This window comes from Carassius gibelio, chromosome A17 (assembly GCF_023724105.1).
Source record: "Carassius gibelio isolate Cgi1373 ecotype wild population from Czech Republic chromosome A17, carGib1.2-hapl.c, whole genome shotgun sequence".
In the NCBI taxonomy this organism is placed as follows: Eukaryota; Metazoa; Chordata; class Actinopteri; order Cypriniformes; family Cyprinidae; genus Carassius; species Carassius gibelio.
The window spans coordinates 25598583-25624057 of NC_068387.1; the positions used below are offsets into that span (position 1 = coordinate 25598583).

The 25475-nt window shown below is 32.1% G+C and overlaps 1 protein-coding gene across 1 annotated transcript in view; it reads left to right on the plus strand.

Moving 5' to 3' along the window:
* The first annotated feature begins 453 nt into the window (after positions 1 to 453).
* Positions 454 to 25475, plus strand: part of LOC128031818 (1-phosphatidylinositol 4,5-bisphosphate phosphodiesterase beta-1) — a 66666-nt gene continuing 41644 nt past the window's right edge. Inside the window, exons 1-3 of the mRNA XM_052620279.1 lie at positions 454 to 812; positions 4413 to 4490; positions 11607 to 11675. Coding sequence (XP_052476239.1) covers positions 714 to 812; positions 4413 to 4490; positions 11607 to 11675 — 246 coding nt within the window. The 5' untranslated portion in view covers positions 454 to 713. The remainder of the gene's footprint in view (positions 813 to 4412; positions 4491 to 11606; positions 11676 to 25475) is intronic.

Here is a 25475-nt window from a genome sequence, read left to right on the forward strand (position 1 = left end):
TAATTAACATGCATTATAATAGGTTACTAAAAGGGAAAATTCCTTATTGTCATGAAAAATTGCCACAATGCAAAAATGATTAATTATGTGTGTGTGTGTGTGTGTGTGTGTGTGTATAATATATATATATATATAAACGTAAAAAAATAATGATCGTTTTTCATTTAATTTCCTTCTGCAACATAATTGAGCTTTTAAACCTTGATTTACTTGTAATTATTGTAAAAGATGAAATGATGATGCTGATTTCTAAAGATGGCAAAAATCCCCACGAGTGTCCTGCATGCATTCTCTTTGCAGAGGTGTTATGAAATGTTTAATTGTGCCGGTTGCTCCTGCAGGGGAGGGATGCGATGCGCACTAGGAGGCGCTGAATCTCAGTGCGCACATGAGTCAATGTGCGGAGGACTCTCTCTCTCTCTCTCTCTCTCTCTCTCCATCATTTATGATCGCTCTTTCTCTCTGCAGCTCATTTGCTCCGCGTCTTCGATCACTTCTTTCGTTCTCAATCACAGATCGTTCAGTCCAATCAGACAGCATGCGTTTAACGCGTCCGCGCGCCAAGCGCTTCTAAATGACCATCCGTGCGCGTAAAGCGTTTCCATTCACAACAACTGTTCCGCGCTCCGCTTTTGCTTCTTCCCGGAGAAGAAAAAGAGAGACTCTTGTTTTTTTTTTCCCCCGCTGCTTTGGCTGTAAATGTTGAAGCTTGAATGGCTGGAGCTCAACCTGGCGTTCATGCGCTTCAGCTCAAGCGGCTGCGCGTGTCCGAGAGTCTGAAGCGAGGCAGCAGATTTATGAAATGGGATGAGGTAAGTCACCAGCATCAGTCTGTGTGTGTGTGTGTTTGACGTCTTCAAGTCAGAGAATGAGTGCATATGATGCCTCTGCGGTGAATGCGGTTTGTTGCATTGTTTGTTCGCCCAACATCGAACCAGCAAACGGCGCAGACCCTCTCAATCAGCTCCCCATTGATCTTTCCTGAGGTTAGATAAGGTTTGATAGAGGAAGGCGAGTTCTCAAGTCCATCACAGACGAGTGTCAGAGTCTGCAGAGCCTCAAGAGAATGACATCAGGCTACTTTGTGTGCAGTAATGTCTCACTTCATCAACCTGTCACTAGAAACCTGACTGCACTAATGCAACAAGCTCTCCTGAGATTCCTCACTACACTATGGGTCGAAACCTTTAAAAACACGCGTGCAGTGGTGTGTCGCATTATATAGCGCGTGCTGCATGAGCATTGATGGAGTGCTGAGGATCTCACACACATTCACCTGTTGGATGAGAGAGTTTTCTGCAAGAAAAACTCACTGAAGCTACAGATGGAGCAATGTAAAGATAAGATTCTATAACATAAGTGTCTAATATTTTCTGTATTTCAAAGCATATACATTTTTTTTATTCGTTTCTGCTATTGCAGATGCTTTATTTTGTTTATACTAAATCTTAGAACTGCTTCGAATGAATCATTTGAGAATTGCTGGACATTAAATGCATAAAAAAAAAAAATATATTGCATGCATGAAATCCAATTGTAGGAGACTCCCAAAACTAAATAGGAAGGATTTTGATGCGGTTTTGTAAATGATCCAAGTAAAGCATTAGTTGTTGTTTGTAAAATCAGTACTTTTGTCTGTTTTGCAATGCTCTAAGGTGAAGTATAAAAGCCATTCTTGGTAATTTTTAATCATTAATTTTAGAAACTGATGCTATTCTGTCCCAAAAAGCTACCAGAGATTTTAAGAAGTGAGGCGTTTCATTGAATATTTATCATATTCTCTGTAATAATACATTTAGTGGTTGAACAATGTTTTATAATGTCCAATTCTTGTTCTTTATACTTTTAGTTTACACAAATCTTGAATAATTGGTTACATCATTAATAAAAAAATCAACTGTAATTCAACTAATAAGAGATTTTGAGATTCTGTTCTAGTAAAACATTTGTTGATGTTGGTAGCAACAGTACTTTGGCCTGTTATGTAATGCTCTAAAAATAATAAAGAATGGCTTTTATATTTAGATTTATTCATACAGGCTACATTCATGTCCAAAAAATAAAATAAAAATAATAATAATAAAAAGCTGTACATTAAAGTCTTATATAATTAAAAAAAAAATAATTATTTGAAACTTTTCTTTTTCCATAAAAAATTATAAAAAAGCTTGTTCATTATTTTAGTGTAACTAAGTCTGATACCCCTTTTTTTTACATTTAAAAAACAAATAAAATAAAAAAATAAAATAAATAAATTCTAGCATTTTGTTTAATTTAAACACTTTTTTAATGCACATTATCCAGAATAAAACATTTGTTGATGTTATTAATATCAGTACTTTTGTCTATTATGTAAAGCTCTAAAGCTAAATACATTAATTTTAGAAACTTCTTATGAATTCTGATTAAAACATGTTTTAGGTAGTACACTTAAGTCAAATTCCATTTCCAGAATTATTTCCTCATTTAAAACATTGTTTATCACACATTTTAGATACCATTTATCTAGCATGCTCTACTTTTTTTTCTAATTTAAACACATTTTCGTTATAAATTAACAACATCCTAAGAACAATTCACACAATTAACATGGATTTTAAAATGTACTGCAGTTGAACAAAACCTGATGATCATGTTCTCCAGAATGATTTGAGATGTTATAAGGAAGAAGAAACCAGTGTCTGTGCCTCTGATTGAATGATATGTCCAAGAATCTGAAATATTGTTTTAAGTTTTAACATTTTAAAGTTTAAAAGGAGACAGAACCCCGTCTTTTCAATGTGTTCGTGCTCTTTAAAGAGCTGTTATCTCTAAGTAAATGCAGTAGGTGTGAGTATTCTGGAGGAGTCTGCCTGCCATCAGCACAATAATGCCGTGCAGCTTTACATGAGCTTATGCTGAAAATGTTGACGTTTAAAAGCTTTTCTCTGCAAATAAAATGGGAAATGTTGGCCTGTTGCTATGGCAACTTTCATGCTTTAAATTCCTCGTCTTTCTTGTCTGCCTTACATTAGCGAAGACACAAGTTGGATGTGCAGTTAGAATGTGGGCAGACCCACGTAAGAGCCGAAATAACACAATCAATTACAGATCTCAGACCTCAGCAGATCCCTAGTCTTTTCAAATGTTCTGTGACTTAAATTTAGTGACTTCCACCGGTGGGAAATTATTACCAGCCAGCGTGAATCACACAGATATAGAACGCTTATGCAACGTCTGAGTCAAACCTCAAATTTCGGTTCGTCCCGAGACCGTATCGAGAAACATGTTTTCAAGTGGATTGCCACAGAAATCCCAAGTGTTTTTCTTGTGCGAGGCAAGATTAGTCTTTACCTCCCTCTGAAACATGACGTGGGCTTACAGAAGACTTTGATTCTGCTGTGCTTTTTATTCTGAGCGCTTAAAATAACTGCTACAGTTAACTGTGCAGACCATATGATATCAAAATCAGACCTTTAGCCACTGTTATTTTAGTATTTACTATTAGCTTTGGTTAATGTTTAGAATTTTATTTTTAGTTATTTTGTGGTGTTTTTGTCATTTGTATAAATTTGTTTTATATATATATTTGTTTATTTTAGTTTTTTTTATTTATTTAGTCATTTTAGTACTTCAACCTAAACTACATTAAAATGAAATATATATATATATGTGATTTTTATTGCAATTAAGGTTGTTCTAAATAATAATAATAATAATAATAATAATAATAATAATAATTATTATTATTATTATTATTATTATTATTAATATTATTAATGAATTTTATGGATTATATTCTGCCATATATTATATTAAAATTTGACTTTTTTATTTTATTCCATCTGTTTGCTCTAAGCCACTGTTATTTAAGTATATACTATTAGCTTAATATTTTGAATTGGTTTTATTTCTTTGTTATTTTAAGTAACTTTGTTGTGAGTTTTTGCCATTTTATTATTCCATATACAATAAATAAAATAAAACTTGATGAAAATGAGAAATATTTTATTTAATATATTTATTTTATATTTTATTTTATTTCTCTTAACATTTTGATTTATTTGTTTGTTTGTTTAATGATTTTAGTTAATTATAATTATAATAAACCTGCTCTATATGCTAGTGTAAAAGGAAACTTTCAGCTGATATATGCATTTAAAATGCATTGTGGTACAGACCAAACATAATGACATCTTGGATTTAGATATTGTCCAAAATTGTTATCTAACAACAGCAAGTGTTTCCCATTTATTTACTTTAGTACTTCAAATTAAACTAAATGGATATAAAAAAAAAATATTGCCTTTGCAACAAGTAGAAATAAAACAAGTTTTACTGTAAAGCATATTGTGAATATGTTGTCCATAGCCATTTTTATATTATTTCTGCTGTGTGTTTATACTTAAATATATCATTTTATTTCTGCTCAGGATTCTTCTACAGTGACTCCAGTGACGTTACGAGTCGATCCTCAGGGATACTTCCTGTACTGGACGGATCAGAATAAGGTACAATTCTCAAACCAGAATGCAGTTTTATTGAAGCTTGTGATTATTTGGTTTTTGTTTTTTCACAAGTGCTTCTTAGATTTGTGTGCAATTTTTGCTGAACCTTTCAATTCAAGTTTCAATTCAAGTTTATTTGTATAGCGCTTTTTACGATAAAAATCATTGCAAAGCAACTAAAACTGAACCATGCATGGTAGTGTTATTGTAGTATTATCAACATACCACCTTAGTATTCATTAGTGTTTAGTTTTTATTTTTATATACCGATATTAGGGAGCAAAAAAATGTATTGCTACCGATATATCGGCCAATATTCTTTATATGTAGCCTATTTTATAGTACAGTATAGTTAAAAGTTTGGACACACCTCCCATTCATGTGTCTAAACTTTTAACTGGTACTATATATAGAATACAGTATATAGCTTACATAAACAGAATATATATATATATATATACATAACCATTTTTAAACATTGATAACACAAATGTGGTGTTCAACACTTATAATAATGTTCCAAACATAGGCCTATGCAGTGGAGGCAGGGTATTTAACAATTTAACAATACACTTTATTATTCAAAATGAGTCTGACATCAGTGCACTTAACAGTAAACTTTACTTCACTTATTATAAATAACTTAGCAGAAATATATAAAAATTTATATAACTTGAATTAAGAAATTAAACAAGGTAACTGTGTAGGGCAAGCAAGCATCAGGGGCAGGTTTATGCAGGAAGCACAGCTTTTCCAAATGTAAACATCTAAAATTAATAAACAATAATAATTAATAAAAATAAAAATAAATCACAAACTCTGTGTTGTGTATTTTATGGTAATCAAGTGAACATGCAGTACATTCGTATTATTATTATATTTTTTTTTTGCAGTTTAATAGCCTATTCACAAACCAAATATGCTGACAAAGTGTCTGCGCTACAACAGATGCAACAAATCGACCACTGAAAATAATTTAAACTTCGTGTCAGCACGTCATAAATAGAACAAGGCATCAGTTTACTGCACCTAAGTGTGGTGTGGTGCGACAAAATACAATAGACCGATGTGATAAGCATGAGTTCTGGGCCTCTACACCAGCTAAACACCAGCATTGACTGAGTGTCCGCGATCGTCTCCGGTGGCTGTAACACAGCCTTTAATGCGCCGCAGACGGCTGTCTCTAACATCGCTGAATCTACTGTTAAAAATGAGCCATCCATTCATCATATCGTCATGCAAAACTAAGAATTAAAATCATTGTAATGTGGCGATCAAATAGGTGCGGGTGGGTGGCGGGCAGATAATTTGAAGCAGCGTACTCGTTTAAAGTTTGAGCTCATCTGCACATTTGTACAACAGTGACCTGGGTCACCAATAAAAAACAATGGAGCGCACTCTGCTGGACAAACTAAGTAATTACACCATTCAGATGCATTTAATCTGCGTTATATGTTTTGTTAAAGAAAATTCATATCGGCGGCATATCTGCGGCACATTCGCCGATACCGATATATCGGCTAAATGATATATCGGTTGAGCTCTTGTTTTTTCATATGTCTCTGTAAAATTGTATATATTTTATTTGATTTAAGTCATATAAATTAACATTAAATAAAATGTTTATTTATATATTTATTTTATTTTATTTTTGTTAGAAAGTTTTAGTTATTTTGTTGTGTTTTTGTTGTTTTTATTGTCTATTTAGGTTTTATTTTTTATTTTTATTTCTTTATTTAGTATTTAAACGAAATAAACATTAGAAATTTTGTAATTGCAACTAATTGCAAATAAATATTTCTCTAATACATTTTTAATATTCCATTTTATTTAATTTAACATTTCATTTATTTCAATTAACCTACCTTTTTTAACGTAGTTTTAGTTTTTGTTAACGGTAACAACACTGGTCTTTGGGTTTTCTTAAGGGCTAGACCAACCTGCCAATGACATAGAAATTATTTTAACATTAAATATCACACACGTCACACTTAAGCTTCAGCATCCTGATCACTAAAACAATACATTATAAATATACATCTCATCAGAATGAAACAGTTTGTTTTATCTTGTGTGGTGTCACTTTCCAAAGTCTGTCCGGAGGGAATGAGGTTGAGTCTTTATGTCCAGATGGAGCACCGACAGCCAAATGCTCACATCGCCTCAGAGCCTGGCTCAGAGAAATGTCCCCCTTTAAATGAGTGATTTTCATCCAAGTATAGATGATTTTTCATTTTAAGTGTTCCAGAGTCTGTCCTTCACTTTTTTGCATTTCCATTAACAATTTTAACATAAAAATAAAGCCATACTGTTCAGTGTTGATCTTAACTGAGGTACCTGGAGCTGCTGAGCTGATAAACACCATCTAATAGATGGTGCTCAATAGTAATTGTGTTGAAATGATCTGATGGAGTTAAGTGTGGGTGAAGAGAACAGGATGTCACGTTGTATTAAAAGCATACAGCATTGCAGAACAGGATGCCAGACAATGACATGAATCACAAGAATCACAAGCACGTTTGGTAAGATAACATCAGTTCATTCTGCCGTTCTGTGTCAGAAAGCACAGTCGTTCCTTATTATTTAAAATTTAGGCCACTGAGCTGATAAAACCAGAAAATTAAGTGCTCACTTGCCGTGAAAATGAATTGGAGTAAAAGAATGTTGAAAAATACTTTGCACTTGTTCATTTCATTTTATATTAATTCACCTCTTTTGATGAACCTAAAATGTCTTTTATATATTTTCAGACATAATTATATGCATGTTACTGGTCTTAAATATTGTTTAAATTTTTTTATTAAAATTTTTTTTCAAGGGCTAAACTGGGCGAGGAAAAACAAATATTACTTGTAAATTTCATAAATATTTGCAAAGGTATGGCAAGTTACATACTGAATTAAACGTAAATAAAATTTTGAAGTTGAAGTTTTGAGCAGTGTTATTTTAGTATCATTGAGATAATGTTAAGTATTTTAATCTGTTTTTATTTTGAATATTTTCCGTTAGGGTTAGGGTCATTTCCTATTTTAGGTAATGTTTTAATAATTTTGTTGTGTTTCTTTTCTATGAGAAATGTTGCCTTGCAACTATCAGATCAATATTAACATTTTATTTTATTGAACAATTATTTTAATGGTTTAAGATCTGTGTGTCTATCTATCTGTCTGTCTGTCTACTGTATCTAATCTTCTAATGTAATGTTTTTTTATTTGTTTAATTAATTAATTAATTTATTTGTTTGTTTGTCTAAGACAATTATTGATTTTTCAAATTTAGTTGTTATTTTCAAATGTATTTATTTTTCTTATTCATTTAGACATTCATTTGACTTTTATTCAAGTTTAGAGGTACAGGTTGTAGGACCTGCCACTAGAGGGCGCACCGTCAAAACAATAACAATCGCGTGGTTTGATGACGCTAAGAAGGAGCGTGGAATGATGGGATTTGTTGTTTTCTACCCAACTGCTGACGGCCATCAATCAGACGATTTGAAAAAGATTACCACTTGTGTACATTCAAACACAATAATTGGGCATACATAGCAAACGCGAGTTCAACGATTTGCGCGAGTAGATTACATACAAAGTCAAACATGCAAATATCTTAGAAATTGTACCTTTAAATGTGACCTGGACATGAGTGTGAACTCAGCAGGAAGTGAGGTCATATGAGTTGAATGTGGATTTGGCAGCATATAACACCCTCTGCTCTCCTCTTGCCCTTTTATATAAGAGAATCCATTATGATTCAGTCGAGTGCAAGTGTATTGCAGCAAACTTTAGCATGTCATTACTCATGTCAGTTTGTGAAAGCAGCAGTGAGTAACATCAGAATAGTATTTGTCTGAGTGACTCAGTCTTCAGATTCTAGATGGTATTGAACGAAATATTGCTAATTGTGAAAAGCTCACAGGACACTTGAAATACATAGATATTGATATTGGCTGAAACAAAAATATTTCCAAATCACATTTTACCTCAAAATATAATGGAAAAAAATTATATATATAAAATACTTTGCACTTGTTCATTTCATTTTATATTAATTCACCTCTTTTGATGAACCTAAAATGTCTTTTATATATTTTCAGACATAATTATATATGAAATCAAACTGCCCCTGTCCACTTTCTTAATGCATGTTACTGGTCTTAAATATTTTTAAAAACTTTTTATTTTTATTCTTTTCAAGAGCTAAACTGGGCGAGTAAAAACAAATATTGCTAGTAAATTTCAGAAATATTTGCGAAGTTATGGCAATACAGTTTTAACAAAGATGAATAAAACAAACACTACCATGCATTTTTTTTTTTACTTTACTTTTTGTATTTTTTCACATTATATATTGATGTGCCCATTTTAGCCCATTTTAAGACCACCAGTATTTTATTTCATGATGATATATATATATATTTTTTTTCATATATATATGAAAAGTTTGGATGTAAAATGTGCTTAATTGTCACACAATTGAAAATAATATCATCATGAAGTAAAATACTGGTGGTCTTAAAATGGGCTAAAATGGGCACATCAATATATAATGTGAAAAAATACAAGAAGTAAAGTAAAAAAAAAAATGCATGGTAGTGTTCGTTTTATTCATCTTTGTTAAAACTGTATTAGTTTTGTGTATGTGTGTGTGTGTGTGTGTGTGTGTGTGTGCAATCTAGTATAATAATATAATAAATATAATATAATACAATTTTAATGGCCCTTAGATGGGACTTTTTTTATATATATATATAAAATATAGTTTATTATCTTTTCTTGGTTTCACCCGGTTTATATATATATATATATATATATATATATATATATATATATATATATATATATATATATATATATATATATATATATATATATACAGTATAACAATCTACATGCCAGTCAATGAAAGCAATGAAAGTAAACCTGACAGTTTTTCATGTCCATAATATAATTCCAGAACGGACGCCTCTGGCCAGTAGTAGTATAATAGCATATTGTATTGTTATGCAAACCAAGCATGCATTTGAATCAATACATGAGTTTCTATATTTAGCAGCACTGCAGGCCAGATTGTCACCACTGAGAGTCGAGCAAATCATGACAGTCACTTACAACCGGCTCCATTATTGAATATAGTAGCAGGTTTGTGAGATTTCAGTGGATGGAGAGTCAACAGAGTGTGGTTTGCTCTGCTGAACTTACAGATATTTGATCATGTAATCTCAATGGATTTTCAGCGCGTGCAGAAGCAGGAGTCTGAGCTCGCTGGCGACGTCTTCTGCAAGCTGATTTCAAGGGTGCCTGGTGCCTGTCTTCAATTTGCTTTAGCCCAACTCCCCATCATAGACCACCTCCATCCTCTGTTGCCATGGTGCTGGTAAAGCTCCCGCCACCATACGCGGATTTTCATAGATGAACCAGCTGAGTGAGAGATGCTTTCATTATTCAGATAGCCTTGGCACACACTTGAAATTATCATAAATATTAGATTAGTCATAAAACGGGGAAACTATATTGAAAAAACAGCAACTGCATTGCATTGCATCATAATTGCATGCATGCAGGGACCTTCCATGTGTTCGGAAAATGCACAAATTTACATTTGCAATTTTTCGTCAATGTCATTTCTGCATGTTTTTATTTCACAGTTAGTAAATGTGAGATGAGTTGAGAATGACCTCGTGGCCAAGTGAATATTAGAGGAGACGTGTTTCTCGTCCTGTGTTAGTGTTTTAGTGTCAAAGCCCAAAAATGACATCCTGGGTGTCTTTGTATATTCTCCTGCAGTCTGCTGTCCTCCTGTGTTCACTGAAGTGTGTCACGCACACAGAAACGTGTCTGTGATGGCTGGGGATTGCAACCCATCAATTTACAAAAGGACTGTAGTGTTGGGTCTGAAACCACCTTGTAGAGTCCGTGATGAGTCCTAGTCCTTAGCCAGTTGAGTCATGTTACACATGATGTGGATTTATCTGTATGAAAAATTATTGAGTCCAAAATTTCCGTGTTCATGTCAAGTTCCAAGTTTATTCATCATTGCAGTCTGAGTCTAACCACCCAAACTCTTAAGGCCAATAATTTACAATAATGCACAGTAACACAGAGATATAAGATACAGTATATAATATCTTTGTGTGTGTATTGGTATAGATATTTAAACACATTTAATTCTTCAAGTTATGCCAATAGGTGGCAAGAAGGGACAGTCAATTCAATTTGTTTAAAACACGGATTCATTCAGGAGTCAGTGAATCATTCATTCAACCGATTCATTCAAACATACTGATTAATTCAGGAAAAAAAGAAAAGAAAGAGCTGTTCTTATGAGTGAGTCATTGAATTGTTCACTCAAATGACTCGCTGGATCATCCCGAAACAAAACACCATACAGGTGTATTCTCTGTCTACTAACTATTGTCATTGATGGAACACAAAACAGACTTTAACTGGTGATAGTGTGGTTAAAATGTAAGTTAATAGATATTAACTTCTTGTTTATGGAAGTGATTGCGGAAGTGTTGCAAGCGCGCTGTTTGTGAGACTCATATTCGTAAACGACAGCACTCTTGCTCACGTGATATTGCTTAAATATGGCTTGGCTTATAGTTAAACAATGCAGTTATGTATCCATTAGTTACTATGAGCTTATAAATCAGCACGTTCAGGTTTTACCGTCATACAAATTACGTTCTATTTTTACCTTCCAATCATTGCTGTGTTGCATAAATGAGAATAAGGAGCCAATGCATCTTTGTTTTGTTCCAGTTCAGTTGTAGCTCGGTCATGCCAGCAGAATGCCGTCAGCTTTGGTTTCTGCTGCAGCTGTCAGAAATCATATCCATCAGCATGTCCATTACACACTGCAGACGCAAATAACGCGGCGCTCTGGCCCTGCATCATTTCCTTACCAGTGTATCTAACGAGAGTCTTTCGTTGAGTCTTTGATCTAAACCTGCGCGCGTGAGTTAGTCACTACGTTTCATGTCTGTTTAATTATTTATTCTTGATTTTTCCATGTCAACTTTTATGTCTTTTGTGCTATTTAACCTTATATTGATTCAGTTCAACAGCATTAAATTGTTCTTGTGAGCTGTGGCCTAAAACATGCCCCTCCCTCTTTCAGGAAACAGATCTTTTGGACATCACCTACATCAAAGATGCAAGAACGGGGAAATGCACCAAAACGCCAAAGGTAAGACTGGTGTATTCAGTGCATCCTGCTATTATCACCCAAATCTGCTAGCCAATGCTAGTTCCAACATGCTAATTTATAATAAGAAAAGGAAAGTTCACCCACAACGTATCCACCTTGTTTTTAACATGAAGAACGGGCATGGCATTTATGAAACATTTTTAGAAGAAGGCCTACCAAAGATTATGCTACTTAATATTTCAAACTTGTATTATCGTATCATTTTAATGTATTGTCATAATTATAAACAATGGTTTTTACCGTTTTTCTTCTAGCATTTGGATAACGTTTTGCAAGGTGCTATCAAACTTTATAAACATATGTTCTTTCAGTATCATTAACAGAAAGTTTGTTCAACATTAAAATCATTATTTATATATTGTTCATGGAATGTTTTTTTGAAACGTTTTAGTTGAACGTTTGGCTAACATTTTTTAAATGTTACTTCTTGTTTCGGAATGTTCAGAGAACATTCAAAGTAGTGTTTCCATAATGTGTGCAACATCTTAATGGAATATTCCCTTAACATTCGCATAACCAAGAATTTTTGTATTTTATTTATTTATTTTTTTACATTTTGAATGTTAGTGATCTTAATGGGAACGTTAGCAAAACATTCTTAGAACATGTTTTTGTTAGCTGGGACACATTCGTGTACCTTAGTCTTTTTGTCCTTCAGAAATCAAATACTTTAATGTTTTGGTTCATCTGCAGAGTTGGTAGGTTGAAGTCATTTTTGAGATGCCTGTGGACTAAATGAATGAGAAAATACTGGAAAAGATGGACGTCACCATTGGAGATGGTCTCCTCCATTTGCTCGCATCAGTTTATAATCACGTCCTTGTGTAAAGGAGGTTTAGCCATTACTACGGCAGCGTGCTCTGTTTCCCAGGCCCTATATAGGTTAATAGCTCTTGTGGGTGATAAGCATCTCTCTTTGAGGGTAATGGTCTGTGCAATCTGGTGTGGAATGGCCACAGGCAGACAGACATCTGCACCCACGCTATATCTGGACCGCGCCAGGCTAAATATGGAGCCCGTGGGCTGCGGGTCTCCCAGGTGAACTCTTTCCTGACACTCACGGGTGTTATTTGTGTCTGTGAAATGAGAGAACGAAACGCACAAATTTAGTGAAGAGTCGTGTCATGTTACACCACAGCGGATGTCAACAGTGCGTCTGTTGAGCTTATGCTGTGGATTCATTGATTTCAGTGTGGTTGGTGCATCAGAAGGACGTGGAGGAAAAAGCCAGGGGTCTAGATGTGGTTTCCAGTTTCATTGGCTTGAATTTTATATTAATAGATACTGATTTCATCCCAAAATTATACACAAAAACGTATAATATAGTGTAATTTTTATTATAAACTTGCTAAATATAATTATATATAATTATATATATTGCATTATTATTTTTTTTTATAAAAAAAAGCTTTTTTTTCGTGGGATCTTTGTGACTTAGAATTTAACATTACGTTTTTTATGCATAATTATATATATATATACATATATATATATATATATATATATATATATATATATATATATATATATATATATATATATATATATATAAATAATGTATGCAATTTAATAAAACATTTAAAATTAATTATTATATGTTATTAACTTTATTTCATGTTTTTAAATAGTGTTTGTTGGACCATTGGAATGTTTGACATTTTAACATTCGCTTCCAAGCACTTTACCTGTTGTTTGCTGTATCTGGTTACTCTGATGAAGAGTTTATATGAGTTATAACTCGTTCGTTTCTTTACATCTTCTTGTACTGCGGTGGTCTGAGTGAATACTGCAGTCTCTCTCTCTGTTCTTGCACTGTGATATAAAGCATCTCCTCGGAGCGAGTGTGTCATGATTGAGAGGGATTCTGGGAAACGCGGTGTGCTGGTGTCAAAGGCAGCTGAATAAATCTTGTAGCAGCGCGTTTATATGAGGGCATCCACGAGCCACAACAAACCGTCCATCCACCCGAGGATGTAGAGGTCGAAGCCGTTTCCACAGACTGAGAATGAGGCGCTGTACGAGTGTGAGAGATGATCGATTGAACCACTCAGCACACGTGAAGCTGCTGGAGAAATGCTGTTCAAAAATAAACTCTCATCGGTGGCTTTTTTGGATAAATATTTGGTTGTTTTTGGTAGGGCTTAGTGATATTGAATTTTGAGTTTAAATTGCGTTTTTGAGTTTATATTAAATGTACTTGAATGATCCAATATTGTGAATCACCATGATCATGATTCATATAGGCCTTTTTTATGCATATATGGTGGTGATTTCAGAAAAATATGTACTTTAAATATCAGATATTTATAAGTGCTTTTATATTTACAAGTATAGAATTACCACTTGGGATTACTTTACACTTATTTATATATGCAATGATACATGTTTATGTTTGTAATAATATTAGATTTTGACTTATTAATTTAGTTATTATTTTATAATTTTTTATTTATTTTTTAATATTACATTTTGGTAAAATATAATACATAATTATTACATATTATTATTATTATTATTATTATTATTATTATTATTATTATTACAAATTAAATAAAGATTGTTAGTAAATGTATATATATATATATATATATATATATATATATATATATATATATATATATATATATATATATATATATATATATATATATAAATATATTTTATGTACAAGTGTTTATTTATAACAAGTTATTAAGTAAAATTTGGTAGTATAGACTTAGGGTTATTGAATTTCTAATAGATGTGAAATTTTATTATTAATAATAATAATAATAATTATAATAATAATTATAGTGGGATTGAATGAATTATAATAGATTTATAACTATATTATGTAAGTAAATGTATATATTTAAATACATTTACTTGGATTTATCACAGGTAAAAAATTAAATTAAATTAAATTGTTTCTTGCATTGACAAATCATCATATAATAATGATTTCTGAAGATCATGTGACACTGAAGACTGTAATAAATTATATTTGAAAATATATATTTACATAGAAAACAGTTATTTTTAATTGTAATATTTCCAACCCAATCTCACGGCAATTCGTACATATTTTACAAGGTGGCTTATTCGTACGAATTCGTACGGCCACACTCGTACAATTTCATACGATTTTTGCCAAATCGTACGTATTTTACGAGTTGCACAATTCGTATGAATTTGTACGAATGACCTACACCTAACCCTTCCCCTAAACCTAACCGTTAGACGAATCGTATAAAATCGTACAAGTGAGGTCGTACAAATTCGTACGAATAAGCCACCTCGTAAAATACGTATAAATTGGTCGTGAGATAGCGTTGAATATTTCACAACATTACTGTTTTTATTGCGTCTTTAATCAAGTAAATGCAACCTTGGAGGACAGTAGAGACTCTTTTATCTATCTGTTTTCTTTTCTTTACTTTTATGGCAAATCATCAAACTCTACTCTAATTTTCTCTTTTGTTCGTCCCAGAGTAGCAGGTTACTTCCAATTGCAAGCTGTTTAGCTAACTTTTTTATTAAGAAAGAAATGTGAGTGTTTTTAATCACTAGTGTGCTGAGACCATCAACAATATCCTGCTGCTTTTGTTTGCAATTGTTTTTTTTTATGTGAGCCATTAAAGATGTTTTTGTTAATTGAAAAGAAGAAAGATGCCATTGATTTGCTGTGCGCTTGTAAAACAGACAGAAGAGAGCGGAGGAACTGCTCATCTTTCAGGAGTTTTTCCCTTGTTTGCCAGATCTTGGCTTCTCGTTAAATCACTCGTTAGAGAACAGTAGCATACTGTTAATTACTCCATTGAAAAATGGAGAAGATAAAGAGACGGTTATGTTATAAATGTATATGATTCATATTAAAACCAATCACAATGTCTGCAGTAGTGGGTCATCGGTTGAAAAGCAGCCAGAGCTTTGCTAATGGCGCTAAACTATTCTTAAATAGTTCAATTAAAAATAAATATTCTGTAATTTATTTATACGTCGCAATATAGTTGTATAAATTATTATTATTATTATTATTATTATTATTATTATTATTGTTATTATTATTATTATTATTATTATTATTATCATTATTATTATTATTATTACTATTATTATTAATTATTAGTATTATACATTTTAATAAATGTATATACATGTATTATTATTTGTATTATTATTATTATTATTAAATATAATTATTAATATTGCAAATTAAAAGTATTTTATTAAATGTAAATATTAATCAAACATTTAATGATAAACATAAAATGATTAAATGTTAAGATGTATATTTATAAATATAGACTTAAAATTTAGGATTATTGAAATTGTGTAATATACTGATGCTTATTATTAGTATTATTATTGTTAAATACTTTACTAAATTTAAAGACATTTATTATTGTTATTATTTGCAAATTCAAAATAATATGTAAGTAAATGTATATATTAAAAATATGTCTAGTGTTAAATTATAAAAAAAAATACTGTATAATATTTACACAGACTTATTGCTTAGGATTATTATTATTATTATTATTATTATTAATAAATCAAACGTCTCTCAATATATATTTAAACATTTTATATTATATTTATGTTTCATATTAATTATAGTAATATAGAAATTATTTGTAGTTCAAAGTAAGTGTTTCTATATAAAATTAATAAATATTATGTGTAATTATTATATAGACTTCTGACTCAGAATCATAATTTTCTAATAGTACTCATATTTATTTATATTATGATTATTATTAATTATAATAAAGTATTGTCATTTGATATAAATGTATAATAATAATTATTATTATTATTGCCAATGTTATTATAAATTCAATATTAAGTCATACATCTGTGTTTAGAAATGGTATACATTTGGTTGAGGCCAGCTGGAGTTATTTAGTGATTTGAGTTGATTTTGCGTCCTTCACTGATTTCTTCGCTGCATTGGATTGTCAGTGGATGCATTTGCTCTTACCTGAGTCTTTTCCATGCAACTGCATATATTTTGAGTTAGACTTAAGATCGCGGCCCTTTTTTTCTTTGAGCATTGAGCCGTTGAAGCGTGCAGCAGACAGAATTAGAGTCCTTCTGCCGCAGCTTCCACCCACTCGGAAGTATGACTGTTGCTCATTCGTGGGGTCAGTGAGTTGAACTTTCATGCACAAGTCATCCAGGAGCGAGATGTTTTCTGAAGCTGAGAATCAAACATGAGCGATGGAAGAATAATATCTGTTTTTAAGTACTTGTTGGTTCGGTACTGAAGTGTAAGACGTGATTGTTTATACTGTGTAGATTCTTATTAGTTTGTAAAGGCACATCAATCAGAGCATTATAGGCCGATAGCCTTAAAGCTTAACGCTGACAGCAAACGAGAGAGTATTGTAAAATGTAATGTAAAAATCTAGTTTTTGATGTTGTTTTTCCGCACTGTTGCAGTATGTGGTCATAGCTCTGTTTTCAGGAGTTTCCCTGTTTAATTACAAGGTGTCAGAATCACTCAATTATGGAAGTTCTAAGCGGCCATGCATTATATATTTTTTTCTTTTTGTTTTCTCATTATAACGACTTAATTTTCTCATTATCTCGACATAACAAAGGTCGTTTTCTCGTTATAACGACTTAATTTTCTCATTATCTCGACATAATCAAGTTCGTTTTCTCATTATAATGACTTAATTCTTTCATTTTCTCGACATAACAAAGGTCGTTTTCTCGTTATAACGACTTAATTTTCTCATTATCTCGACATAACGAAGTTCGTTTTCTCATTACAATGACTTAATTTTTTCGTTTTCTCGACATAACGAAGTTCATTTTCTCGTTATAACGACTTAGTTTTCTCTAAGAAGTTACAAAACTGCGCCAGCAGGTGGCACTATAGACCTGAATATAACTGATGGGGTGTTGTATACTATCCACTTTACTGTACGCGGACCTTCTTTGTGATCGCTACAATTTGTGCAGTCTTGTTCATCACTGACATTGAATTAATTCATAAATGTTAAATGCTTGAATCAATATGAATATTTTGTGTATTAAGTTCCTGCTAGATGCATGAGTTTCACCAACGCGTTCTGTGTCATAAAATAACTGCTTATCAAAACCAAGGTTGACGTCACTGTATTCTGTTTATCTACAGTAGGACGGGATTTAACGATGTAGGCTGATGTGCTTCTTTTCCTTATTACTAATCTTTATTGTTAACCATATTGATGAGAAATGTGATGTATATGTAAAATCCATAGGCTAATTTAATTCAGTTTTTTTCTATAATGTTGTAATCGTTGTTTTTCTACACACACACACACACTACACGTACACATGAACGCTCTTTTCAAACAGAAGCTTGTTACACACATGATATCTGCCACATCATATAATGACTACTACAAATTATGAATAATTTTATTTCAAATAAAGGGAAAATGAAAAGTGAGTTTAATCCAAGTAGCTCTAATGGCGCGGTGTTGCCATTTAAACATGTTAATTACAAAAACAAAACGTTCGTTGTACTGTCTCTGGAAAAATCAACAGTGATTGATCAGCCTTTATTTATGTTCAGTATTGTAGACGTTATTACCTAGGCGAAGCTAAATTTGCTGAAATATAGGCTACAGTAAGAGCACCTGCATGGTTGTCCATCAGATTCGTTACTATAGCAACAGTAAAACTGTCATGTCGTTATAACGAGAAAACAAACTTTCGTTATGTCATGATAACGAGAAAAATAAGTCGTTATAGCGAGAAAACGAACTTCGTTATGTCGAGATAACGAGAAAAATAAGTCGTTATAACGAGAAAACTAACTTCGTTATGTCGAGATAACGAGAAAATTAAGTCGTTATAACGAGAAAACAAAAAGGAAAAAAATTATAATGCATGACTACTTAAAACTTCCGTACTCAATAAAGGTTTTCTACAAAACAATACTTGCCTGCTGGTTTAATACTGTATGACACCTGATTATTTCTTACTTGTGTTACTGCAACTTTAGTTTAAGCAACATTTATTCATTGAGCATTTGCTATTGTCCGAAGTCAAGTATGAATGAGGTTTTCATTTTATTAACTCAGCATTTTTCCAAAGCAAAATAAATAACCAGTATTAGCATTACCTCATCACGACAGCAGTACGTGTCTGAACTCCAGATCTAACACATCTCGCTTGTTTTAATTGCTTATTAGTGACATGAAAAGGCTTCGCTCGGCGCCAGGCTGACTCTCATTGTCCTTCAGGTCGTTCTCTCGTCTTTGGTGGTTGAAAGCGATCCAGTGAGCTCAAAGCAAGGGATTCTGGTCAGAGCAGATGCGCCGTGGCCCTTCACTTTGATATGACATGGTTCGGTTAGATTCGGCTCCCAAAAGCAGCGGGGTCTTGATGCATGTTACCATAGAAACTCTGGTGGGAAGGCTCCCTGTGTGTGACTGGAGCCAAAGGCACTGGAGCTAATGAGGTTGTGAGAAAGGGCATCCAACATGGCGAGGAGCCTCGCGGAGGACAAGGTGACAACAATGACAACAGCGGCTCTCCAGCGTGCCCGCGGCCCAGAGACGCTGACTCATCTGATCTAAAACCTCCTCCTCAACAGCTCTGCCATCGTCAGAGTGAATATGCATTTCACTGCATTCTTTCCAAGCCCAAAGAGAGAAAGTGTTGGTGATTATCACAGATGTAGGTGGACCGACGACGCTCTTGTTGAGAAACCTTGTTTGCTAGAGAAAGCCTCGGTGAATTGGACAAACACACCTAGTTTGGGATTTCTGGTTGCACCATTTTTTTTTGATAAATATAGTAATTGTAAAAAAAAAAATGTTTTGCATGAGTGTGTAAAAAGCACCAGGTTTGCAGTTCTTCAGTGTCAGGCTGCGTATTTTGTCAAAAAAAAATATAAAATTTAAGTTTTAATTTAGCCAAAAAATGAAACCAAATATACAGTTTATTTAATTATCAGTTAATGACATTTATTTAATAATCAACACTCAAATACAAACTGAGTTGCATATAAACATTTAAATTGCACATGCAAGTTTATTTAATAATCGATGTATTAATCACATTTATTAAAAAATCAATGCAGTTGTGTTTCCACTAAAAGTTTGTTGTTGAAATATGAACATTTCAATGGTGACTTTAATAAAAACAAGCTTTCATGACATATTCATTCAAACATACATTAAATAAATAATGCAACAACCTAAGTTCTCAAATAAGTAATTAAGTTACTAATAAGTTACTCATAATATATATATATATATATATATATATATATATATATATATATATATATATATATATATATATATATATATATATATATATATATACTGTGTGTATATATATATATATATATATATATATATATATACTGTGTGTATGTATATATATATATATATATATATATATATATATATATATATATATATATATATATGTTTTATATATTACTATATATTATTAGAGAAAATAGAAAGCAGCTGGCAAATCTAGGAGGTGTTGGGATGATGTCAGTGTTTTTTGTGATTATGCTGCAGAAAGCAATGGTTTTTCAGTCAGGAATATAGTTTATTACAGGCAGAGCTGGATTCCTGAAGACAGAGAGAGAAACGAACAGAGGTCTCCGTGCACAGGAGAGCTGTAATATATGCAGGTGTGCAGATAAATCTAAATCCAATTTATTTTCCTCTCAGCAGGACCTTTCATTTTTCCGGCATCCTGCAGAGGAAACAAAACTAGATTTGCATGAAACATGCACATGTGAGAGAATTCCAGACTTCACATGAGGATACAGTCTCTCTCTCTCTGTGTGTGTTTGTGTGTGTGTGTATATATAGTACAATATTTGTATAGTACAAAATTATTTTTTACAGCAAATTTATTGTTTTATTTCATATTTTTATTAAATGAAAATCATGATAAAACTCATTATTAATATTTTAGTCATGTTGAATGGATCAAAAACATTGTGAATATATTACATATAAAAAAAATAAAAACTATTATTATTATTTAGAATCCAACTGTATTTCCACGTGACAATATGTTTTATCATACTGTACCATTTTTTACAATAAATTTCACATTTTATTATATTGTTATTGATTTATATATAGTATTGAAGTATTTTAACAAAATATTTATATTTATTTTTCTATATATTTATTATATTAAAATTTATTGATGAACCTAATAAAATTCATTATTATTATTATTATTATTATTATTATTATTATTATTATTATTATTATTATTATTATTATTATTTTCTAGCTATTATACAAATCAAAATCAGTGTAAATTAAATTTCAATTGGAAATATATATATATATATATATTTACCTTTTTAAATTCACTTTATGCTCATAGAATGCGATTCTTGATATTTTGAGGAAAATTAAGAAATTTAGATGTAAAAATTTGTATTGTAAATTTAAAGTTGTCCTATAAAATTCAAAAGTACATATAGTTTCTTTTAAGGTATATTTTAAAAGTACAATAGTATTAAATTTTTTTTACAAAATAATTGTATTTTTATTTAATAATAATAAAGAATAAGAATAAAACTCTAAAAAAATAATAATTATTATTAATATTTTCTACTAATAATGAATGGCTCAAAAACAGTAAATGAAAACTTAAGTGGAATGATTATATATATATATATATATATAATATGTATGTATGTATGTATGTATATATTCTAGTCATTCTAGAATGGTTAATTCTTTCTAAATAGATCTATTCAAATGATAATTTTTCAAATCCCAGCATTTCTGCAAAAAAAAAAAAAAAAAACACCCTTGCATTGTGATGCTGAATTTTTACGTTAAAAAGCATCATTAAAATGTACTGTAAAAGATAATACATGCATTATGTTTAGTGCACATGTGATGAATGAATGAAAATAATCATGCAGTAAGCATAGGCTATTTCCAGGCTTGGTCTTTTTTTAGTGCGGATCTCACACCCATCTGTCCGGCTGACACAGAACTCCCCTTTTAAAGAGTCAATTTAATATTCAATAACTGCATGTATTATTCATGTGCTATTCAGAGCTGGTGTCTGCAGTACACACAGTGGCTTTCACTTATGAACCTGTGTCGTCTGTCATGCTGTCGGAGGAAAGCACTTTAAATAAAAGTCTAACAGTATTCTGGCTGCAGGGGCCCCGGGGCCAAACCAGTCATGAGTTATGAGGAATACGAGAAGATCCTGCTGCAAACAGAGCTGGAACGAGTCTCTTCACTGCAGAACATCACTGGAACATGCACAGACAATATTAGAATAAATTTGTTTTATTGTTACAAATATTTTTATTTCTTTAACCTTTTTTTAATGATTAAACTTTTAAAATAGAGGAAATATCAATATTGTAATTTTGCAGTTATAATTTAAATAAAAAACAAGTTTATATAATTAGTATACTTTATTTTACAGTGATATTTAAAATAGTAATGTGTCGTATTTTTTATTTTTATTTTTTTTATTTTATATTTCTGTAATATTTTATTAAATATATTTGTGTTTAATATATTTATTCTATTTTATATAATGTATTTATTATTAATAATAATAATAATAATAGCCAAATGTATATATTTATATATATTATTTTTCTTATAGTTTTTATTTTACAGTAACATATTGCATTAATAATATCTCTTATTGAGTTGTAGTTTTTATTTATTTATTAGTATTTTAATTTTGTGCATTGTTTATTTTAGACATTAACAAAATTAATATGATATAATAATAATAATAATAATAATAATAATAATAATAATAATAATAATAATAGTTGAATTGATGATATTATATTATTTGTTTTTATTTTACAGATCAATATTAGATTATTAATATATATTTTGTTTTTATTAATATTTCATTGTTTTTTTAATTAGTATAAATGAATCATAATTTCTCTGTGATCTTCTGGTCTGTAGATCCTTCGGTGAACATCTATGGGATTTTTTCTCGTCTGTTTTATGATCTAACAGCTGAAAATCGTGCATTAATGAGCACTTATTGACTTGAACAACACCACTAACAGAAATATACAAGCACGTTCTTGATGTTCAGCATTTAAATGTGTTTACAGAAATATATGGTGTGTTTAATAATGTTTTTAATCTTTTTATAGTGTCATTGGCGTCTTCCTCAGAGCAGCTGTTCAGCTGAATCATGATGATTTAAGATCCAATTTAATCACCAAGATTTACATAATTTACAAATGCAGATTCTGTAGGAGAGTAAGTGCATGCAAATTAAGCTTATATTTCACCCCAAAATTTAAATGAGCTGAAAATGTGTTCACCCTCAGGCCATCAAGGACATACAGCAGATTTAGATTTTTCAATTTTTGGAGAAAATGCATCACTGTCTGACCCCTGGATGCTCAGCAATGAATGGGTGCCGTCAGAATGAGAGTCTTGATAAATAGCTGATAAAAACATCACAAATAATCCACAGCACTCAAATCCATCAGTTATTGTCTTGAGAAGTGACGTTTCTATACTACTTGTGGATTATTGTGATGTTTTTTTATCAGCTGTTTGGACTCTCATTCTGACGGCACCCATCCACTGAAGAGCATCCATTGATGAGACACTGATGCAATGCTACATTTCTCCAAATCTGATGAAGAAACAAACTCATCTACATCTCGGATGACCTGAGGTTGAGTAAATGTTCAGCGATTTTTTTGGGTGAACTATTCCTACACCTAATTCTGATTATATTTAAAAAAAAAAATTGTCTTCATACTCAAAGATGTCCAATAAAATATTACATTACAGAAGTAAAAGTGGTTGCAAATGGCATCGTAATTACAGTATTTATGCTTTCGGGGGAAATAAAAGGAAACGGATTCATCGATGTATTCTGGGTGTGATGGTCTATTCAGTGTTTACACATCTTTCTGATTGAATGAAATATTAAAGAGCATCATTTAGCAATGGATCTAAATGCTAGTTTGATCAATCATCTGGTGCCTCAAGTAGCATGAAGACAAGTGAAGCCATTGAAACGCCACTGAAATGAGCGAAGGCTTCCGGATCTCTGATGCATGTAGACTCTGTAATCTCCTGCTTTTCCTCTGGGAGTGTTGTTTCTTGAGTGACATCCGGAACTGATAAAACATTCGACTGTTCCTGATGAAAAACCACCGGGTGTTTTTCTTTTCCCATTTGTTGTTAGAGACGTGTTCATGTGCACTCGTCCTCATGCAAACATCCAGAAGTGTTCAGTGATTTCACGCTTGATTATTTTTGTTCAATTTGTCGGAAATTGGGATTTATACGTCTTCTGAAAGCTGAATAAATCATCTCTCCATTGATGTATGGTTTGTTAGGAGGACAATATCTGGCTGAGATACAACTAAGAATTTAAAAAGCAATTAGCAATGCATATATTATGAATCGAAATTTACGTTTAGATATATTTACGGTAGAAAATGTACAAGCTATCTTCATGGAACATGATCTTTACTTAATATCCTAATGATTTTTGCCATACAATAAAAATATATAGCATATATTAGTATATTTTTGGTATATTTAAAAAAGAGACCATTGTAAAATCTCAGTCAGGAAGTTATTTCAGTAAAAGCAAAATGAATTAAATGAATTAATTAATGTTTTTTTAATATATATCTATATCTATTATATTTGTTTGTTTGATGGTTTATTTAGTTTTTTTTTTTTTAGATTTACTTACATATTTATTTGAATATTAATTTCATTTTTCTAATCGTTTTATATTATAAAAAAAGTTTATGAAATGAACTTATAAAGTTTTAATGTAAAATCTTGGTCTTGAAGCAATTTCAATAAAAGCTAAAATTATGAAGAATGAATAGCAAATTGAATTTGCTTACACACACACACACACACACACACACACACACACACTCACACACACTCACACACACACTCACGCACACACTCACTCACACACACGCACTCACACACGCACACACACACACGCACGCACTCACACACACACACACGCACGGATGCACACACGCCCGCACACTCACTCACACACACGCCCGCACGCACACTCACTCACACACACACACTCACACACATGCACACTCACACACACACACGCACTCACACACACGCACGCACGCCCTCACTCACACACAAACACACACTCACACACACACATACTCACTCACACACACACACTCACAAGCACTCACACACACGCACGCACACACTCACACACACACACACGCACGGATGCACACACGCCCGCACACACACTCACTCACACACACATGCACACTCACTCACACACACACACGCACGGATGCACACACGCCCGCACGCACACTCACTCACACACACATGCACACTCACTCACACACACACACGCACTCACACACACGCACGCACGCACTCACACACACACACTCATACGCACACTCACACGCACGCACTCACACACACACACTCACACGCACACTGTTACGACCCTATTTAGGGACCAACATAAGAAAGCCATTCTAAAGGCAACAAACACCACAGTGGCCAGGGCAAAAGTTTAAGTTTTAATCCACAGGTAAAATTAATAACCAAAAATAGGAAAACAGCAAAAGTGTATAACAAACGAATCCTAAATAAGGACTGGTGAGCTAACTCATCTAAACTACCACTAACTCAAGAGTCAAGGAAACTTCCTATCTCCCGAGGAAGAAATCAAACAGCAAAAGTCTTCCGGGTCAGCTCACTTACTCATGCTTTCTATGTACACTGTGGTAACTAAACAGTCAGTCTCTCACCAGCCTTA